Source organism: Larus michahellis, chromosome 8, assembly GCF_964199755.1.
Source record: "Larus michahellis chromosome 8, bLarMic1.1, whole genome shotgun sequence".
NCBI classification, from domain to species: Eukaryota; Metazoa; Chordata; class Aves; order Charadriiformes; family Laridae; genus Larus; species Larus michahellis.
The window spans coordinates 17166481-17185284 of record NC_133903.1 but is presented as its reverse complement, the minus strand read 5'-3'; the positions used below and the strand labels follow the sequence as shown (position 1 = coordinate 17185284).

Sequence of the window (18804 nt, the reverse complement as noted above, 5' to 3'; positions counted from 1 at the left end):
TGCAGGACAACGCAGGGGGGGTGCAGCAGGGTGCAGGAGGGGTTCGGGAGGTGGAGCAGGGTGCATGTGGGTGCAGTGGGGTGTAGGAGGACACAGGGGGATGCAGTGGGGTGCAGGAGGATTCGGGGGGGGTGCAGGGGAGTGCAGCAGGATGCAATGAGCTGCATGTGGGTGCAGTGGGGTGCAGAAGGGTGTTAGGGAGGTGCAGCGAGGTGCAGCAGGGTGCATGTGGGTGCAGTGGGGTTTAGGAGGATGCAGGGGGGTGCAGTGAGGTGCATGTGCGTGCATTGGGGTGCAGGGGTTGCAGGACAATGCAGGGGAGTGCAGCAGGGCGCGGTGGGGTACAGAAGAATGCGGGGGGGGTGCAGTGAGGTGCAGCAGAGTGCACATGGGTGCAGTGGGGTGCAGGAGGATGCAGTGGGGGTGCAGTGAGGTGCAGCGGGGTGTATGTGGGTGCAGGAGGGTGAAGTGGGGGTGCAGTGAGGTGCAGCGGGGTGTATGTGGGTGCAGGAGGGTGCATGTGGGTGCGGTGGGGTGCTCCCCACAGCCCCGCTCATGCCCTGTCCCCTCTGCCTCTCTTGCAGGGAGAAAACCTCCTGTACTGCTTCGAGGTGGCACCTGCGCAGCCGGCGCTCACCCAGGGTAAGAAGGACACGTCCCACACTCGGCTACTGGCAGCCTCAGGGGCCTTGCCCCTGCCCACGCTGCCTGCCCCACGGCCGCCCTGCCTGTCCCACAGTGACACAGTGCCGGACGGAGGGCAGCACACGGGGCCTGGCCACTGTGCCACGCCTGGCCCTGGACGTCATGGCCTGCGAGGTGCTCCGCGTCCTGCAGCTCACCGACACCGCCCTCGTCCCTGTCAGCTACCTGGTGCCGCGCAAGGTAAGAGGTGGGCTGCGGGTGGCACTGTGTCATGGGTGCCTGGTGCCATCTCATGGGTGGCACCTCGATAGCACTGGGTGACAAAGGGCACCTGTGTGAGGGGGGACTCTGGTCCCCAGCCTGGGGAGAGCAGGAGAGGAGGTAAAACCTGGGTGCTGGGTGCTGAAGGTGGGTAGTGGAGGCCGGAGGGCAGGTGCTGGAGGCTGAAACCTGGGTGCTGATGGTGGATAATGGAGGATGGGTTTGCTGGGTGCTGGATTTGGGAAGCCGGGTGCTGCATGCAAGATGTTGGGTGCCGGAGAGTGGATCCTGAAAGCTGGGTGCTGTTGTGTAATGGGTGCTGGGTGCCAGACCCTGAATGCGGTCTGCTTAAAGCAGTTAAAATTTGGGTGCCTGGGTGCTGGAAGCAGGATCCTGGTTGCCAGATCTGGCACGCTGGGTGCTGAAACATGGGTGATGGGTGCTGGGGGCGGGGTGCTGCAAGGGGTGATGCTGGGAGATGGGTGCTGTTTCGGAGGCTGGCTGCGTTCAGGGGTGCACGAGGCAGCCCAACGCCGGGGGTGTCTGACACCTACAGGCTTCGGACGCAGCTCGTGGGGACTGGAGGGGCTGCGGTGCCCGGGGGCGTACCAGGGGGTGCCCTGGCGCAAGCAGTGCCAGCTAGCAGTGGGACAGGGGCTGTGGGGTTTCGGTGACACCCACCTCATACTGTCCCCTCTCCCATAGTCCACCCAGGACTTCCATGAGGATTTGTTCCCCGACTGCACTGGGACGCTGCCAGCCAGCGGTGCCCAGGCCTGGTGGGCAGGGGACAGCCAGCAGGTCAGTGTCACCCAGAGGGGTGTCTTCGCTGGTAGCATTGCCAGGGGCTGCCACTGCCCCCTGCCCACCGCTCTACCCGCCAGCAGGTGCGGAGGGTGAGCCTGCACCCTGCGCGGAGACCCACAGAGACCTTCAGCTCCCCTGTCATCGCCTGCACCCGGCTGCAGGCAGCTGACACCGGCCCCACCAACACCAACACTGGCCCCACTGACACCGACGCAGACCGGAGCGTGAGCACGGGGCGCGGGGGAGCGTGCCGGGGGTGTTGAGGGGTCCCCGTTGCCCTCGTCCCGCAGGGAAAGGGGAGGGCTGGGACACTGCACCCCCTGCCCACCTGCTCTCTCTCCCATAGGAGGGCAGTGGCTACTCCTCGCCGTCCTCGCTGGCCTCGCCTAGCAGTGCCGCCACCTCCCTCTCGGCCAGCATTGGCCCCTCCAGTGGCTTTGTCAGCAGCCCCAGCCAGAAGTCGCTGCAGAGCATTTTGGGTGAGCAGGTGGCAGGACGGTCTCGGCGCCCCCGTGATGGGACCGTGCCAGGGGGGGACACCCAGGGCACTCACCCATCCCCCACCCACGCCAGGGCCCAGCTCCCGCTTCCGACACGCGCAGGGCAGGGTGCTGCACCGCGACACCCACCTCACCAACCTGCGGGGACTCAGCCTCACCACGCCGGGCGAGTGTGACGGCTTCTGTGCCAACCACCAGCGCGTTGCTCTCCCCCTGCTCTCTGCCGGCGGACAGATCGCCATCCTCGAGGTACCCCCAGCGCGGCACAGCGGCCGGCACGGCACAGCACCGGTGGTACGGTGCTGGTGACCCCCTGGCTCTCTCCCCCAGCTCTCCAAGCCGGGCCGTCTCCCCGACGCCGCCATGCCCACCATCCAGAACGGTGTGGCGGTGTCCGACCTCTCCTGGGACCCCTTCGACCCATGGCGCCTTGCTGTCGGTATGCATGCCGTCCCCGGGAGACCACACCAAGCCAGTTGCCCGGCACTGGGCGTGACGGATCACCAGCTTAACCACTGCCTGTCCCTTTTGGTGCCACAGCGGGTGAAGATGCCAAGATCCGGCTGTGGCGAATCCCCAAGGGAGGGCTGCAGGAGACGCTGTGTGAGCCCGAAGCTGTCCTTCAAGGTGAGGGGGGCATGGGGAAGTATACCGAGCATGCCACGTTGGGGACAAGACAGCCTGGCAGTGTCCCCATCCTGGCACAGGTGGGGACAGCCATGCATCACTCACCCTTGCCAGGTCACACGGAGAAGATCTACTCCATTCGCTTCCATCCTGTGGCATCCGATCTCCTGGTTTCCTCCTCCTACGACATGACGGTGCGGATCTGGGAGCTGAGCGCCGGGCGGGAAGCCTTGTGCCTGCGGGGACACACCGATCAGGTAAGGGATGACACATTTGGGGCCAACCCGAGGGGACACATTTGGCCAGGCAGGGGACGTGGAGGTGGGGGGGGACACACAATGTCTGTCTCCCCAGATCTTCAGCCTGGCTTGGAGCCCTGATGGGAAGAAGCTGGCGACGGTGAGCAAAGACGGCCGGTTACGGCTCTATGAGCCCCGACGCAGCCCTCAGCCTCAACAGGTACGATCGCAGCGGTGGGGACGGGATGGAGAGCTGGGGGTGCAGGCAGGTGCCTGCTGGGGGGGTCCCCCCCGCGGGCACCTGCCTGCACCCCCAGCTCTCTCGAGCAGGCAGGGTGACCTTCACCCCATGCAGGAGGGTCCAGGTCCCGAGGGCAGCCGTGGAGCACGCCTGGTTTGGGTTTGCGGCGGCGACTACCTCCTGGTATCCGGCTTCGATAGGTAAAGAGGGGGACACACACCGGGGCAGGGGTCCCCAAGGGACACTGTGCCCCCCTGCCATTGTCACCTCTCCGCAGCCGCAGCGAGAGGAGGATCCTCCTGTACCGGGCACAGGCTTTGCCCGAAGGACCCTTGTCTGTCCTCAGCCTTGATGTGGCCCCTTCCACCCTCCTGCCCTTCTACGATGAGGATACCAGTGTTGTCTTCCTCACCGGCAAGGTTAGGGCTTGCCCTCCCAAAAAAACCTGGGGGGCTACCTGCTTTACAGCATCCCAACAGTGTGGAGGGACCCTCCATGCACCATGTGCCAGCCCCCATCTCGTTCCACCCCCAGGGTGACACCAGAGTCTTCCTCTACGAGGTGACACCTGAACCCCCCTATTTCCTGGAGTGCAACAGCTTCGCCTCCAACGAACCCCATAAGGTAAAGGGGGGGCCCTCTGGGGCCGTGCTGCCTGTCCCTGACCCCCCTGCCTGTGCTGCCAGACCCACGGCAGGCCCCGCTCATGCCTCCACCCCATCAGGGCTTTGTTTTCCTGCCCAAAACGGTGTGCGAGGTACGGGAGGTAGAGTTTGCCCGGGCGCTGCGCCTGGGGCAGAGCACCCTCGAGCCGGTGGCTTTCCACGTGCCACGCGTCAAGGTAGGTGGTGGGTACCCAGCCGTGTTTCGGAGGGGTAGGAGGTCTGGGACACCCCCTCAGCACCACTCGCCCCCGCAGAAGGAGTATTTCCAGGACGATATCTACCCGCCAACCCGCGTCTGGTGGGAGCCGGCCCTCAGCGGCAGCGCCTGGCTGGCGGGTGAGGACGGGCAGCATCGCCGTGCCAGCCTGCGGCCGGCTGACATGACACCAGGTGGGTGCAGAGGGCAGGGCAAGGGCCCCGGGCCCACGGGGAACGGGTGTGGGGTGTGTGGGGTGTGTGTCAGCCATGGGGCGAAGCCCTCCTGCTCTCCCAGTGAGCGAGGCCCCGAAGGAGGCACCAGCGCGCAAGTTCGTCCCTGCATCCGTGTACCTGGAGGAGAAATCTGACGAGCAGAAGAAGGAGGAGGTGGGTGCTGGGGGACGTCCCCCCCCCCGCCCCAATGCAGGGCCCAGGCTGGGGGCGATGCCCCGGGCCCCACGGCTCTGCCCTGCCTCCCCGCAGCTCCTCGGTGCCATGGTGGCCCGGCTGGGCAACCGGGACGACCCGCTGCCCCAGGACTCCTTCGAAGGGGTGGACGAGGACGAGTGGGTAGGTACCAGGGGGGAAAGGGACACCCCGGGGCCGGTCCCGCCATGCCGCTCACCCCCACCGGACCTCCCGCAGGACTAGGCCGGACCCCGGCACCCCGAGGACCACGCCGGGGACCCCTGCACCTGCCCGGGCCCGGCAGGGAGGACGAAGAGGAGGAAGAGGAGGAGAGGGCACGGCGGGGCCCGGCCCGGCTGAGGGGAAGCGCGGCAGGAGTTAGGGCTCTGCCCAGCACCGGGCCGGGCGGCGGCCCTAGGCCCCGTGCCCGCCGCGGGCAGGCCCCGCTATTAAAGCCGCTGCACCAGCACCCGTGTTCTGCCGTGTGTGCGGGCCGAGGGAGGGAACCGGGGGCCGGGACACACACACACGCACACACGGCCGATACCGCGGGTAGGCCGCGGGCTGGGCCTCGCCCGCCCCGTGCGCATGCGCGGCGCAGCCCCGCCAGCCAGCGGCGGGACCTCCCGGCGGCGCGGCCGCCAGGGGGCGCTGTGCCCGCCGGGGGGCGGAGGGGGCGCTCCGCCCCGCGCCGCCGCTGTCTCTGTGGCCGCCGCGACCTTCGCTCCCTGACCCCGTGACCGCCGGGGGCGGAAGCGGCGGCGGGGCCATGGTGAGAGGGGACGGGCAGGCGGCGGGGGGACAGGGCCCGAGGCGGGGGGACACGGCCTGGGTGTGGAGGGAAAGCGCCCGGGGAAGGTGGCAGGGCCCGAGCAGGCGGAGGACCGGGTCAGGCGGGGCCTGGGGGCGGAGGGACCGGGCGCGGGGAGGCGGAGGATGGTGGTGGGAAGGACCTAGAGCGGGGACGGGGCCCAGGGAGGTGCGGGGAAGCTGATTCTGGGGGGACAGAGCCTGGGGAGAGGGGACAGGGCCGTGACAGGGGCCAAGGAGCGTCAGGGCAGAGCCCCGGGGGGACGGGCGGGGGCTGGGCAGGGCTGGGGGAGAGGTGACAGGGCTGGGGACGGGGCCCCTGGCGGCTGTGACAGCAGGGTGTCCCCCGCAGGCCAAGTACCTGGCGCAGATCATCCTGGTGGGGGCCCAGGTGGTCGGACGGGCCTTCATGCGGGCGCTGCGCCAGGAGTTCGCAGGTAGGAGCCGAGCTGCCGCCCCCGACATTGGGATGCTGCTCCGTCTGCGGAGTGCGCCCGCGTTCCTGGGCGCCTCGTGGCATCTTCATCCCCTTCCCCAGGGCACCCCGCTGCTCCCCGTCCCCTGGGGTTGTGCCCAGAGGGGACACTTGCCAGGCTTGTCGCAGGGTGACAGTCAGCGCCCGCATCCTGGCGCTGGCCTAATGGCGTTTTCAGCTTGGGATGGGATCCCTGCAGCTGTCCCAGACACCAGCCAGGACCCAGCACCACTGCTGTGCTCTGAGGCAACCCGGCAGCCCCAAAGGGCAGAGTAGGATGGTCCCCTGGGACACGGTAGTCCTGTCCTGCCCTGCCTGCAGCCCAGCTTGCTGTGGGCACCAACAGTAAATGGGTGCCCTTTGGTTCCTGCCACCTCCCCAGGGCCAGAGACCTCATCCGGGTGACCCCCATGGGCTGGAGGCAGCATGAGGAGGGCAGAGGGGTGGGACTGGGATGTGAGCACCTCGGAGCCTGCAGGCTTTGCTGCCCAAGGCCTTGGGGTCCCCAGAGGGGGCTGTTGTGGGGGGACTCATGCCCTCGGTGTCTCTGGGCAGCAAGCCGAGCAGCAGCAGATGCACGAGGGCGCTCAGAGAGGCCGCAGTCTGCTGCCGCCTCCAGGATCACCGGAATCAGCCTGCAGGAAGCTCAGCAAATCCTGAACGTCTCGAACCTCAACCCGGAGCAGATCCAGAAGGTAGAAGCTCCCTCAGAGACAGGGAGAAGCAGCGCTGGCAGGGGGTGCTGCCTGGCATGGGGGTGACAGCTGGTCCCAGAGGGAGTGCGAGTGCTGTCCTGGGACCAGTTAATCCCAGTTAGACGTTTCCCTGCCCCAACTGGAGCAGCATGCTGGCAGCTCGCGGGCATTAGCAGCCTACCTGCGTTTGCCCAGCGGTGCTGCTTGGGAAGGGGATGTGGGCTCCCCTGAGGCACCCAGCCAGGAGCGTGGGGACCCACTGGGGGTCAGGCAGAGCCAGCCATGTCCCCAAGATCGCACTTGTCACCTCCAGCGCTGCCACAGGGAGCAGGAGGCCACCGGGGTTCAGGGCTGGGGAGGGTGGAAGAGGCAAATCTAACTGGGAACTTCTTTTGGGCAGAACTACGACCACTTGTTCAAGGTGAACGACAAGTCGGTGGGAGGCTCCTTCTACCTGCAGTCCAAGGTGAGCAAAGGGAGGAGAGGAGGGGGGCTGCACTGGCCCCCCGCCTGCCCTTGGCACCTTCCCCTGCCCGGGATTCGGGAGAGCAGAGCCTGAGTGTCACCGCAGATGAGGCAGGGAGGGGTCAGGCCCGTCTCCCTCTCTGTCACCCCCTCCCCATATCCCACAGGTGGTGAGAGCCAAGGAGCGGCTGGATGAGGAGCTCCGCATCCAGGACAAGGACGAGAAGGAGAAGGGGTGGAAAGCTGAGACGTGACTCCTGCCACCCCCACGCCCCGTGTCCCTCACCCTTAACTTATAGGTAGCCAATAAATACCATATCCTCTGGAAGCTGGCCTGGCTGGTCTGCACCCTGGGGAGGGAGAGGGGACTTGCCCGCCTCTGCCCACTGCCCCGGTGGGGATCGGACCCTGCGAGGGACTGGCAGGGCTTGGTTTCGCTCTGGGGAGGAGGAGGAGGGAGGCGGCTGGGAAAGAAGGGGTGTCCCCGGAGCACCAAGGGCTGCCAGGGCTCAAATGGCACCAGGGGAGGCTGCGGGAGCTATTTTCGTGGTGGGTTCGGATGCTCTTGGCCTGAGTGCACGGATACCTCTGGCTCCATACCACGGGAGCGCCGAGAGCTCTGTGCCATTACCCTTCTCCCACCGTGGGTCGGGGCAAGGGGCCGTGGTGGGGGGGACACACTGAGCTGTCCCCACCCACGGCTCATCCCACAGACTGTGGCAGGGCTTCCCCAGCACCGAGGCTGCCCAACCGGGAGGGTGGGGACTCGCCGGGGGGTCAGGCAGAGCCAGCCCGGCCCCCCAGATCACACCCGTCACCTCCAGTGCCCCTCTGTCCCCCAGCTTTGTCCCCACCTCGGGCTCATGGTGGCTGTCACCACCATTGCAGACTGAAACAGGAACTTACTTCAACTTCACTTTATTGTTTTCTTAATAAACTTCCTCTCCCCTGGAGGAATATAGTGTTATAGTCGTTAGCTTATCTCTTACTTCTGCAGTCCTTAAACGCTATGCTAACAGCGATGGAGCCCAACAGGAGGAAAATAAAAACAACCCAGAAACTACGATAGAAAGGCACTTCGAGACCGTTAAAATACTGATGTCCTGGAATGTGCAACAACAAACCAACGAAGGAGCGAGGAGACGTACACCGGCCGGGGGGGGCCTGGTCGATGGCCCGCGGCCATGCTGGGGCTGTGGCAGCACTGGGCGGCCGCTGCGCCCCGGCCCCAGGAGGGTGAGGGCAGGGAGACCGGCTCCCCGCGGGGCGCACACGGCTAGGGGGCTCCTTCCAGCAGGGAGGGGGCAGGATCGGGGAGACCCCCCAGCCCGGTTCGGAGAAAGCCGTGAGCGGGGGTCCTGCCCGGCAGCAGGAGGTACGTGGGACCACCCTTGCGTGTGCCGGGGGAGGCTCCGGGCTCTGCCGGCGCCAGGCCGGGCACGCTGGCACCGCGGCAGCGTCCTGCCAGCCCCAACGCCGCCCCAGGACGGCTCATCGGGGAACCAGCACGTCCCAGGGAGCGGGTGCCTCGCCAGCCGGTGCCTTGGCCGGCAGCAGCAGCTCTGCCAGCGCCTGGAGTCCTGCCCGCGCTGCCTGCATGCGCTTGCGGTACATGGTTAGGTATGAACGTAGCTAAACAGGGTGGCTCTGCCCCGGCGCGGAGCCGGCACGGCGAGCGGCACACATGGCCATGTGCCTTGTCATGAGGATTGCCGGGGAGGTGGCGGGGGATGAGGGCGGCCGCGGAGCAGGAGGGATACGAGCAGGCACCGGGCCGGCGTGTGCCCAGCCAGCTGGGCCCGGCACAGAGGTGCCGTGGCCACGGCACTGCCCACAGCCACATCGGCCAGCCAGGGTCAGACGGCACGGCCGGGCACAGCTCAGGGTCCCCGAGCTGTCACCCCGCTGTCCCCACACCCCCCCACGCTGGCACCAGGCAGGGAGACACCGAGTCGGCAGCAGCGGATGAGCCCAACTGGGGCCCTGTCGGAGCAGGGGGCTGGTCGAGAAATAAATAGCAGCGTCTCCGGCTGCCCAGGTCATGGTGGGGCAGGGAGCAGGGGGATGCCCCCCCTGTACCCCCAGGGCTGTCCCCGGCGCAGGGTCGCGGCTGGCTGCGGCCACCGAGGGATTATTGCTTTTCTCAGAAGAGTCCGTTCTTCTTTCGTGACGGTTAAAAGCACGAGCAAGGCCCCGCCAGGGCTGGAGGGGGTCGCGGGGGGATGAAGAGGGGGTGGTACCCCCCAGCACCACCCCCGGGGAGTGGGATCTGCCCGCTGGGCCAGCGTCCAGCCCCGGGCATCGTCGGACCCCCCCCCTTCTTCCCCGGCCCTCAATTCACGGCGGCGGGTTTGAGCAGCAGGGAGCCGGGGGGGATGAGCACCCAGCCGGGGGGCAACGCCTCGGGGCTGCCCCCCGAGCTGACGCCGGCCGAGAGGTCGAGCACGGCCCCTGGCAGCAGCGCCAGGCTCTCGGGGGGGACGCGTGGCCGCCCCGCCTCCGTCCTTTCGCACCTTTCCTTGCGGCTCTCCGGCCCTTTGCCCGGTTTGGGCGGCCGCCCCTCGCCCCCGCCGCCCTTCTCCCCCTCAGCCTTGGCCAGCAGCGACATGACGGGCAGCCCCAGCCCCGCGGCAAAGGGCGAGGGCAGCAGCGGGCTCTTGGCCAAGTTCAAGGGGCCGCCGTTGAGGGGCAGGACGGGGCCTGGCAGGGCGGGCAGAGCGCCGGCAGCCCCGCAGCCCAAAGCGCTGAGGTCGAGGGGCGCCGGTGCCAAAGGGATGGGCAACGCCGGCAGCCCCGGGGGGGCGAAGAGGGCGGCAGGGTTGGGGATGACCAGCTGCCCCCCGTTAACATAGGGCACCTCCGCTGAACCCAGGGGCGTTTTGGGAGGCGGGTGGACCTTCAGCATCTCCGGGTGGTCGGGGGAGACGAAATGGCCGTGGGCTTTGATGTGCTTGCGGAGGGAGCTGGGGTCGGTGTAGCGCTTGTGGCAGCCCGGCATCTTGCAGGAGTAGGGCTTCTCCACGTAGTGGGTGCGGGTGTGCTTGAAGCGGTCGCTGGAGTTGGAGTAACGCTTGTTGCAGCCTTCGTAGGGGCAGATGTAGGGCTTCTCGCCTGGGGGATGGCACAGCGACGTGTCTGCCGGGGCGGGGGGACACGGCCAGCCCCGCCGGGTCCCGTCCCCATCCCCATCCCCGAGCCTCCCCGCTCCCAGCGCGGCAGCCGGCGCTGACCTGTGTGCGAGCGGTTGTGGATTTTCAGGTTCTCCAGGCGGGAGAAGCTCTTGTTGCAAGTGGGGCAGCGATGCGGCTTCTCGTTGGTGTGCGTCCGGATGTGGATCAGCATCTTGTACCTGCCAGGGTCGGGGAAAGAGGGGGGCTGTCAGAGTCGGGGGCCGGGGCGGGGGGTCAGCCCCAGCCCCCAGGGCATCTCCTTGTCCCCATGCCCTGGCTATGGGGTGGTCATCCAGCCCCCCAGGAACTCGCACCGGAGGGGATGGATGGATGGATGGATGGATGGATGGATGGATGGATGGATGGATGGATGGATGGATGGAGACCTCCCCTTGCACAGCCCCCGGTGCTGGGCTCCCGTCTCCCCGCAGTGACTCAGAGCCCCCCCACCCACCTGGCGTTGAAGCCCCTGCCGTGGCGGGCGCAGCCCTCCCAGTGGCAGCAGTACCCCGCGTCCTTCTCGGGTTTGACGTGGAAGTCATTGACGTGGTCCACCAGGTCTTGCAGGAGGTCAAAGAACTGGTTGCACTGCGGGCGGGAGGGCTGGGGGTGAGGGGGCCAGGCCGGGTTGGGGGGGGCCGGGACCCCCAGCAGCACCAGCCCCTGCCACTCATTCCCCCCCCCGCCCCCAAGCTCCTACCCCTACCCCAAGCACAGCAGCACCAGCACCTGGGGAGATGGAAATAGCCCTTTGCATGACCCCCCCAGCCTACCTGCAGGGCCCTCAGCTGCCCATCACCCCCCCTCCAGCCCCACATCCCCCCCCCCCACGAGCCCCATAGAGCTTTGCCACGGCCTTCCACCCCCACGTCCCCTCCCCAGCCCCAAAATGCCCCTCTATGCTCCCACGTCCCCCCCCACCCTCACAATGCCCCTGTGTGAGCTCCCAGCCCTTTCCCACCACCCCCAGCCACATAAAGCATCTGCACGACCTCCCCCCAGCCCCATAGCAAACCCCCACCCCTCCTGCATGGCCCCCAGCTCCTCATCACCCCCACTCCAGCCCTCAGCCGTCCCCACTACCGCCCTCCCCCCCCAGCCCCATATCCCTCCCTCAAAGCCCCATAGAGCTCTGCCGGGGCTTTCCAGCCCCACATTCCCTCCCCAGCCCCAAAATGCCCCTGTGTGCCGCCCCCCACCCCACTCTCACACCTTCCCCCACCCCAATCCTTGCAATGCCCCTGTGCGGTCTCCCAGCCCCCCCCCATCACCACCCCCAGCCCCATAAAGCTTCTCCATGTCCCCCCCCAGACCCATAACACCCCCAATCCCTCCGTAAACTCCCCCCCATCCCTCCCCACTGACCTTGGACCAGCGGCAGACGAGCTGCTTGGGCAGGGGCAGCTCGGGGGGGAGGCGCTTCTCCTTGCTGGGGGGCAGGAAGGCAGCAGGGGGCAGGTGCAGGGCGCCCCCCGCCCCCAGCGGCAGGAAGAACTGGAAGGAGCTGGGGAGGCCGTCGATGTAGCGCAGGGACTGGAAATCCTGGAGCAGAGCCCAAGGTGGGGGGGGGGGAGCGGTGGGGGATGGGGCCAAGCTGGATGGAGACCCCAGAGACCCCCAGAAACCCCCACTGCACCCCAGAGAACCCCTAGAGTGTCCCCCAGAGACCCCTCACAGCCCCCCAGAGATGCCCAGAGATACCAGAATCCCCCAGAGACACCCCCATAGCCCCCCAGAGACCCCAGAACCCCTAATAGCCCCCCCCGAGACCCCGGAACCCCCCCGAGGCCCCAGAAACCCTGACAGGCCCCCCGCAGAGACCCAAGATCCCCCAGAGACACCCCCATAGCCCCCGGAACCTTCCGTAGCCCCCCAGAGACCATCCAGAGACCCCAGAACCCTCCATAGCCCCCAGAACCCCTGATAGTGCCCCCAGAACCTCTGATAGCCCCGTCAGAACCCCCTACAGACCCCTCAGAGACCCCCGAACCTTCTGTAGCCCCCCGAGACCCTCCAGAGACCACAGAACCCCCCCAGAGACCATCCAAAGACCCTAGAACAGCCCATAGCCCCCCCCCGAGATCCTCTCATAGCCCATCCAAGAGACCCCAGAACCCCCATAGCCCCCAAAACCGCCAACAGGCTCCCCCCATAGCCCCAAAACCTCCGACAGGCCCCCCAGAGACACCCCCCCATAGCCCATCCAGAGACCCCAGAACCCCCCAGCAACACACACCCCACACCCCCCCCCCGAGAGCCACCCTGGGGACACTGCTGGGGTCGAGGGGGGCCAGGCAGGACATTGATCCCAGGGTGCATGTACACATTTCGGGGGGGGGGGGGGGGGGGGGGGGGGGCTGTGTGTGTCACCAGCAGCACCGGGCACAGTGCCGAGGTCGGGAGCACCGTCCCGGGCACAGTCCCCATCGCTGGGGACACCCTGGGGGGGGGGACGACAGGGACCCGGCTGTACTTACGTGGGGGGTGAGGGGGCCGGGCAGGTCCCCGCTGCCCTGGCGCTCGGGGGAGAGCGAGGCGCTGCCGGCCGGAGACTCCCCCCCAGAGCGGGGCGAGAGGCTGAGGTCCACCACCGGCATGGCGGGGAACCGTCCATCCCGCGGCTCCACCAGCCTGGAGTGTGCCAGGAGGCTGGGGGACGGTGAGGCCGGCACGGTCCGGCGACCCCCCCGGCTCCCCCCTCGGCCATCCCCGGCCGGCGGGGCATCCGGGCGCTGGGGACGTCGGGGACCGGGGGGACCCCGCTTCTCCCGGGCGGCTCGCAGCTTGGAGATGCTCAGCTTGAGGTCCAGCGGCTCCTCCAGCGAATGCATGGTGCCGGGGTGGGCACTGCAGGGGACACGCAGGGGTCACCATGGGGATGGGGGGCACCAGTGACACACACACCCCCCCAACCCCAAAGCATCCCCCATGTGATGCCCGTCTCTGCTCCGGGCTGGAGGCCGAGCGGGTGGCAGCGGCCGCGGTGCTGGCATGGGAACCGTGCCGTCCCTTCCAGCCACCCTGCCGCGGCCCCCTCCTGTGGCGGGCAAAGGGCACAGGGGGCCCCCACGGTGTCCCAGCGTGTCCTCTCCATGTCGCCAACCCCCGGGTCTGGGGCACAGCCCCTTGGCCGATGACCAAACCCCGCCGGGGATTGCCAAACCCCCCCCGGGCACCTACGGTCCCGGGGCTGCGGTGTCCCCATTCTGCCCTCCCCCTCCGTCCCCCCCGTCCATCCGTCCCCGCGGGCCTGCCCCGGCGAGGCCTTTCCCAGCGGCAGAGGAGGGCGGTGGCGGCCACCAGCCCGGCGGTGACCCGGGCGGCCGAGCCCGCTGGCCCCAGCTCCGGAGGCGGCAGAGCTTCCTCCCCCACCGGGGCCCCTTCCCCGCCGGCCAACACCGGGGCCGGGCAGGGGCTGCCTGCGGCATGGCGTGGCGTGGCATGGCATGGCGTGGCACCACATGGCACAGAACAGCATGGCAATGGCACAGCAGGGGCTGCTGCCTGCAAGCGATCCCCCCAACACGCTTCCCAGCACCCCGTCACCTCCCTGCCACTGTCCCCAGGGTGACATCTCTGCAGTGCCACGCCACCCCTCGTGTGTCGTCCGTCCCCGCCTCCCCCCCCCCTTCCAAAACTGCCACCCCCATGGCTTGGCTGCCACACACCCAGCTGAGACCGGGCAGCTCAGTGCAGGAGTGAACGCCTGACCTCAACCCACGCCAGCCCCGATCCGGTCCCTGGGCTGTGCCCCCCTGCCCCCCCCCCAGCCCTCCCCCCCTCAGCCCCCTGCATGGCCTGGCTGAGGGGCCGTGTCGGGGGCACGGCGCACCCCGCACACGTGGCAGCAGGACCCCCCCCCCACCACCGCCCCAAACCAGCCCCAGCCCCCCAGTCCCGTCCCCACCCCGCCCCGGGGGGCCCGTCCCCCGCCCTGCCCCGCCGGCAGGGCCCCCCTGCGCTGGCGGGGGTCCAGCCCGGCTCAGACGCTGAGGAATGCGGAGGAGCCGCGGGGGGCGCGGGGCCCGGCCGGTGGGGGGGGGGGGAGTGGAATGACAGGGGGGGACCCCCCGCCTGCAGCCCCCCACACACAGCAGTGCCCCCATCCTGGCCATGGGGCCAGCCCCATGGGGGGGTCCCTGGTCCCAAACTCCCATGGCTGGAGGAGCTGCCCCATAGCAGCCTCCCCTGCCCCGTTGCAGGGGGACATCTTCCTGAGCCCCGACTCCCCACCCCATGGCCTGCCCCATAGCGGGGGCCCCGCTGGATCCCGCCGCACCCCACGTAGCTGTGGGGCCTGCCCCATAGCAGGGTCCCATCCCCTGTGGCAAAAGCCACCCTCCTGAGCCCCCATAGCCATGGGGCCAGCCCCACGGCAGGCACCCTCACCCTGCGCCCCACAGGGGGTGGCTGGAGCCTGAGAACCATGGGGGGGGCTTGGAGCCCCGAGCCCCCCCATGGTTCTCGGGCTCCAGCCACCCCCTGTGGGGCGCAGGGTTCTCGGGCTCCAGCCACCCCCCCATGTGCCCCACAGCCTGGTGCCACAGCTCAGGGACAGATGGGGGGCAGGCCCCCCCCCATCTGGGACATCAGAGAGGACCCCCCCACCAAGGAAGCGGGACGGGGCCCCAGCAGCCGCCCCCCCACCCAGAGCTGGGGGTCCAAGCAAAGCATCAGCGCTGTTCCCCACCACGGTGGCCATGTCCCCACGCCCCCAGGGGGCCGTTTTTTTGGGGGGGGGTGCCGGGCGGGGGGCCATGGCCGTCCCTGGGTGGGGCGGGTGGGAAAGGGGCCTCCAGCCGCTGACGCCAGGGCTCCCAGCGCGACCGCGGGCGGGCGAGCGGCTGCCAAACCACGCGGCCCCCGCCGCCACCACCGCTCCTGGGAACCGGGGCGCCCTGGGGGCCCCCCCGCCCTGGGGAAGGGGACCAGCCACGATGGGGCTTGGCCGGACGCCCCAGCACCTGCGGCCCCCGCACGAGGCCCCTGCCTGTCCCCCATGTGTGTGTGCGTGTGTGTGTGTGTCCCCCGCTCCAAAGGCCTCTCCTGCCCGCGCCAGGCGCTGCCAGCCCAGCCACGGCCCAGCTTCCCCCCCCCCACAACCCCGGCCGCCCAGCGAGCCCCCCCCCGCCGCGCCAGTTCAAACCAGTCCGGCGCGGCGCTGGGCCCAGGGGCTTCCCAGTGCGGGAGGGGGACGCTGGGACGGAGCCCAGATGCACCGGGGGGGGGAGCCCCCCCCAGCTCCCTCCCCCGGGGGGCCACCGGGGCCCCCCCACGCTGCCCGGCCAGACCCGGGGTGACCCCGGTGCAGCTGGCAGGGTGCCAGGTCTCCGGGCCACCCCGCTGTTGGCGTGACCAGGGTGTCCTGTGTCCCTGTCCCCCCCCCCACCACCACACACACCCGGCCCCAGCTGCGGCACAAAACCTGCCAGGAATAGCACGGGGTGGGGGGGACACACCATGGGGCAGAGACTTCCCGGTGGGGCGGTGGGCTCGGGGATGGCAGCAGTGAGGGATGCCAATGTGCGTCATCCCCCCCCCAAGAGGGGACGGTGACCCCAGGGCTCGGCGAGCCGGGAGCGGTGCCAGCGCTGCGGGCAGGGCTGTGTGCCCCCGCCGCGGTGGCACTTGGCAGGGGTGGCCGCAGCAGACCAGCACCACCGTGGGGGTCGGGCAGTCCCGGGAGCCCCCCCGTTTGGGGTGGCATGGCGGGGGGGGTGGGTTTGCAGGAGCTGGCCCTGCCGCCCAGGTCACTGTCCCCATGGCCGCTGGCAGGACACGGCCACCATGGGACACACCACCCCATCTCGCCCCACTGCGGGTGGCATTGGCACTGCCGCTCCTCACTGCCAGTGCCCACCGGGGCTAGGGGGGGCCACGTCCTGCTGAGGGCTCCAGCTTGTCACTGTCCCATCACTCTCCCCCCCCTCGCCCACCACCCAGGCTGATGGCAGCCCCCGAAGGTGTCCCCAGGAGTGGCCACAGCTCTGTCCCCTGGTCATGGTGCCACGGTCTGTCCCCCCCCTTTCCCAGTGCGTGGCAGCCATGGGGACCCCTGCAGGAGGGGGGGGCCGAGACCAGCCCACTCCCCGGGGAGCAGCCCCATGGCGGTGCCACCAGCATCACACACCCTGCCACCTCCGCCCGGGGACACGACCAGAGTGGGGCTGGTTCCCTGTCACCCAGCGGATCACAGCCTCGCGCTCGGCAGCCACTCGGGGACACGGGGACCCCGGGTTGGGGAGGGGACAGGGGGACGATGTGTTTGGGGGGGGGACAGGGGGCTGTGGTCACAGCAGGGTGACACAAAGGCACAGGGAAGGGGAGGTGGCCACTCACAGAGGGGTTTCTCCAGGCAGGGCAGGGGACGAGCGCCTGCGGCAGCACTCGGGGACATTGGGGACAATTTGCGGCAGCCCCCGCTGCTGCCACCTCAGGGAGGGGGTCACCCCAGCCGGGCACCCAAACACCCCCCCCCCTCCCCGTGCCAGCACAGCCCGGGCTCGGCCACCCCCCACCTCGGCCCCACGAGGCCAGCGGTGATGGAGAGCGGGGGTGACCGGTGGCACCAGGAAGGGGCCGCCCTGTGGCCCCCGGCCAAAGCCCCCCCTTCGCCCTCCCCGCAGGCTGGGGGCCACCGGCGGATCCCCGGGGGGGGGGAGGCGGCGGCCGAGCAGAGCCACCGAGCACGTCCCCGCCGCAGCCCCCACCCGCGGCCAAGGTCAGGACACCCGCCCCGGCTGCGGGGGGACAGCGGGTGACGGCCACCCCCACCCCCCCCGGCACCCGCTAGGCAGGGGGGGTCCCCCCTCTGCACACCCCCGCCATCCACCCTGGGTCCCCACCGCCTCCCCCTCACCCCCCCGGGGCTGCGGCGGGGCCACGTCCCCCCCTCCCCACAACCCGCCCCACACCGCGGGGGGGGGCTGCAGGTGCCGAGCCAGGGAACCCCCCCCCCCGCAGCACCCCCCGGGGCGGGGTCCCGGTGCTCCCCCCGGGGCGGCGAAGGGGCTTCCCGGCAGGGTGTCGTCGTCCCCCCCTCCCCACGGTGGCATCACCATCATCCTCATCCTCCTCCGTGGGTGTGTGTATCCCCCCCCCGGCGGCGTCGCGACAAAGCGCCGCTCCCCGGTGCGCGATCGTACCTGCGGCGGGGGCTCAGCACCGGCGGGCGGGGAGCGGGGCGGGGAGCGGGGCTTGGCGGAGCGGGCCCCCCCGCAGCCGGGCCGCCGGGCCGCTCCGCCACATCTGCAGGGGCTGGGGGCGGCGGACGAGGGCTCTGCCCTGCCTGCCTGCCCCCCCCCCTCCCCGGTCCCCCGGGCGGCGGCGGCGGAGGGCGGCGGCGGGGCGGGGGCTCTGCCCGCCGTGATTTATGGCCGCCCCGCACCGACCGGCCCGGCCCCGGCTGCAGGCGGGAGCTGGGCGGGGGCCGGGGACGGCCCCTCCCCGCCGCGGGGGGCACCGGGGGGCACCGCGGGGGGGGGAGCCCCGCCCCGTAGGGGAGGGGGACACACGGGGACACCCACCCACCCCCCCCCCCCGCGCAAGGTCACCCCGGCGCTGCGGCAGAACACCCCCCCCGGGTGTGTCCGTGTGTGTGTGTGTGTGTCCCCCGGGGACGTGGCGGGGGGGGGGGGACCCCCGGCGGGGAGAAAGGGGGGGGGGGCCATTCCCCCCTTCCTCGGCACACGGCGGGGGGGTGTCACACCGTGTGTGTGGGGGGGTGTCACAGCGAGGGCGGGGGGTGTCACACCGTTTGGGGGGGATCCCCCCGCAGGAGCGGCGCCGCCCGCCCGCCGCGTGACGTCACAGCGCGCAGCTGGCGTCACGCCTGGCGGGGGCCTCCGCATGACGTCACCCCCCGGCGGGAAGGGGGGGGGTTGGGGGGGCGGGGTGGGTGTGTGTGTGTGTGTGTGTGTCTCGGGGGGGGGTTGTCCCGGGGCGGCGGGGCCGCGGCTCCTTCCGGCGGCAGGATGTGGCGGGGCCGGCCCGGATGCTGCAGCCCTCACTGGGGGGGGGGGGGACACGGCGGGGGGAACTCCCTCCCCGGGGCCCGCGGGGGGGACACACACACACAGGCTGGCCCATGCGGGTGGCCCCGGGCACGCCCCGCCCGTGGGGAGTTTGCGGGGGGGAGGGGGGGGGCACAGCTGGTGTGTCCCCAATAGCCCCGCCACCAAATGTGGGGGGGATACGGGGGGGGGGTAAGGCGGTGCCACGAAAGGGGGAAGGGGGAGGGAAGGGGGAGGGAAGGGGAGAGCCCACTGTCCCACGTGGGTGATCAAAGTCACCCCCCCACCCGTGTTTGGGTTTTTTTTCTGGGGGGGGAGCGGGGGGTGGGGTGCTGTGTCCTCAACAGCACCGCCACGAAAGGGCGGGGGGGGTAACAAAAGCAGGGGGGGGACACCACGTGGGTGATCAAAGTCACACCCGCGTTTGGGGTTGCTTTTTTTTTTTTTTTTTTTGGAGGGGGGTGGCGCTGCTGTGTCCCCAGCTGTGCCCCCCTCCTTGGGCCGGTGGCTGCCGAGCAGCTGCCACCACGTTTTCATCCTTTATTCCCTTTTCTGGAGCTTTTTTCCCCCCAAAATGGGGGGGGGG

The 18804-nt window shown here is 69.9% G+C and overlaps 3 protein-coding genes across 5 annotated transcripts in view; 2 read left to right on the top strand and 1 right to left on the bottom strand.

Moving 5' to 3' along the window:
- Positions 1 to 5058, top strand: part of CORO7 (coronin 7) — a 38913-nt gene extending 33855 nt beyond the window's left edge. For both annotated transcript variants that reach the window (XM_074598398.1, XM_074598399.1), the window contains 18 exons: positions 585 to 642; positions 740 to 885; positions 1612 to 1707; positions 1794 to 1937; positions 2060 to 2192; positions 2287 to 2462; positions 2544 to 2652; positions 2754 to 2840; positions 2955 to 3097; positions 3195 to 3299; positions 3435 to 3520; positions 3598 to 3739; positions 3855 to 3944; positions 4045 to 4161; positions 4240 to 4375; positions 4479 to 4570; positions 4667 to 4753; positions 4829 to 5058. In XM_074598398.1, the coding sequence (XP_074454499.1) occupies positions 585 to 642; positions 740 to 885; positions 1612 to 1707; positions 1794 to 1937; positions 2060 to 2192; positions 2287 to 2462; positions 2544 to 2652; positions 2754 to 2840; positions 2955 to 3097; positions 3195 to 3299; positions 3435 to 3520; positions 3598 to 3739; positions 3855 to 3944; positions 4045 to 4161; positions 4240 to 4375; positions 4479 to 4570; positions 4667 to 4753; positions 4829 to 4834 (1953 nt within the window). In that variant the 3' untranslated portion in view covers positions 4835 to 5058. The remainder of the gene's footprint in view (positions 1 to 584; positions 643 to 739; positions 886 to 1611; positions 1708 to 1793; positions 1938 to 2059; positions 2193 to 2286; positions 2463 to 2543; positions 2653 to 2753; positions 2841 to 2954; positions 3098 to 3194; positions 3300 to 3434; positions 3521 to 3597; positions 3740 to 3854; positions 3945 to 4044; positions 4162 to 4239; positions 4376 to 4478; positions 4571 to 4666; positions 4754 to 4828) is intronic.
- A 199-nt stretch (positions 5059 to 5257) lies between these two features.
- Positions 5258 to 7364, top strand: PAM16 (presequence translocase associated motor 16). Its single transcript, XM_074598405.1, has 5 exons — positions 5258 to 5363; positions 5754 to 5838; positions 6432 to 6571; positions 6972 to 7037; positions 7204 to 7364. Exons 1-5 carry the CDS (start codon positions 5361 to 5363, stop codon positions 7288 to 7290), a joined length of 381 nt encoding a protein of 126 aa, XP_074454506.1. The 5' UTR covers positions 5258 to 5360; the 3' UTR covers positions 7291 to 7364.
- Positions 7365 to 7938: 574 nt separating this feature from the next.
- GLIS2 (GLIS family zinc finger 2) lies at positions 7939 to 17627 on the bottom strand. Of its 2 annotated transcripts, none has more exons than XM_074598401.1 (6): positions 17352 to 17627; positions 12684 to 13053; positions 11572 to 11748; positions 10661 to 10809; positions 10267 to 10385; positions 7939 to 10147 (listed from the first exon to the last, which is right to left on the bottom strand). In XM_074598401.1, exons 2-6 carry the CDS (start codon positions 13035 to 13037, stop codon positions 9369 to 9371), a joined length of 1578 nt encoding a protein of 525 aa, XP_074454502.1. In that variant the 5' UTR covers positions 13038 to 13053; positions 17352 to 17627; the 3' UTR covers positions 7939 to 9368. The 2 variants fall into 2 exon arrangements, with proteins under 2 accessions (XP_074454502.1, XP_074454501.1); XM_074598400.1 differs by having other exon boundaries at positions 10661 to 10794; positions 17352 to 17487.
- Positions 17628 to 18804: the final 1177 nt, after the last annotated feature.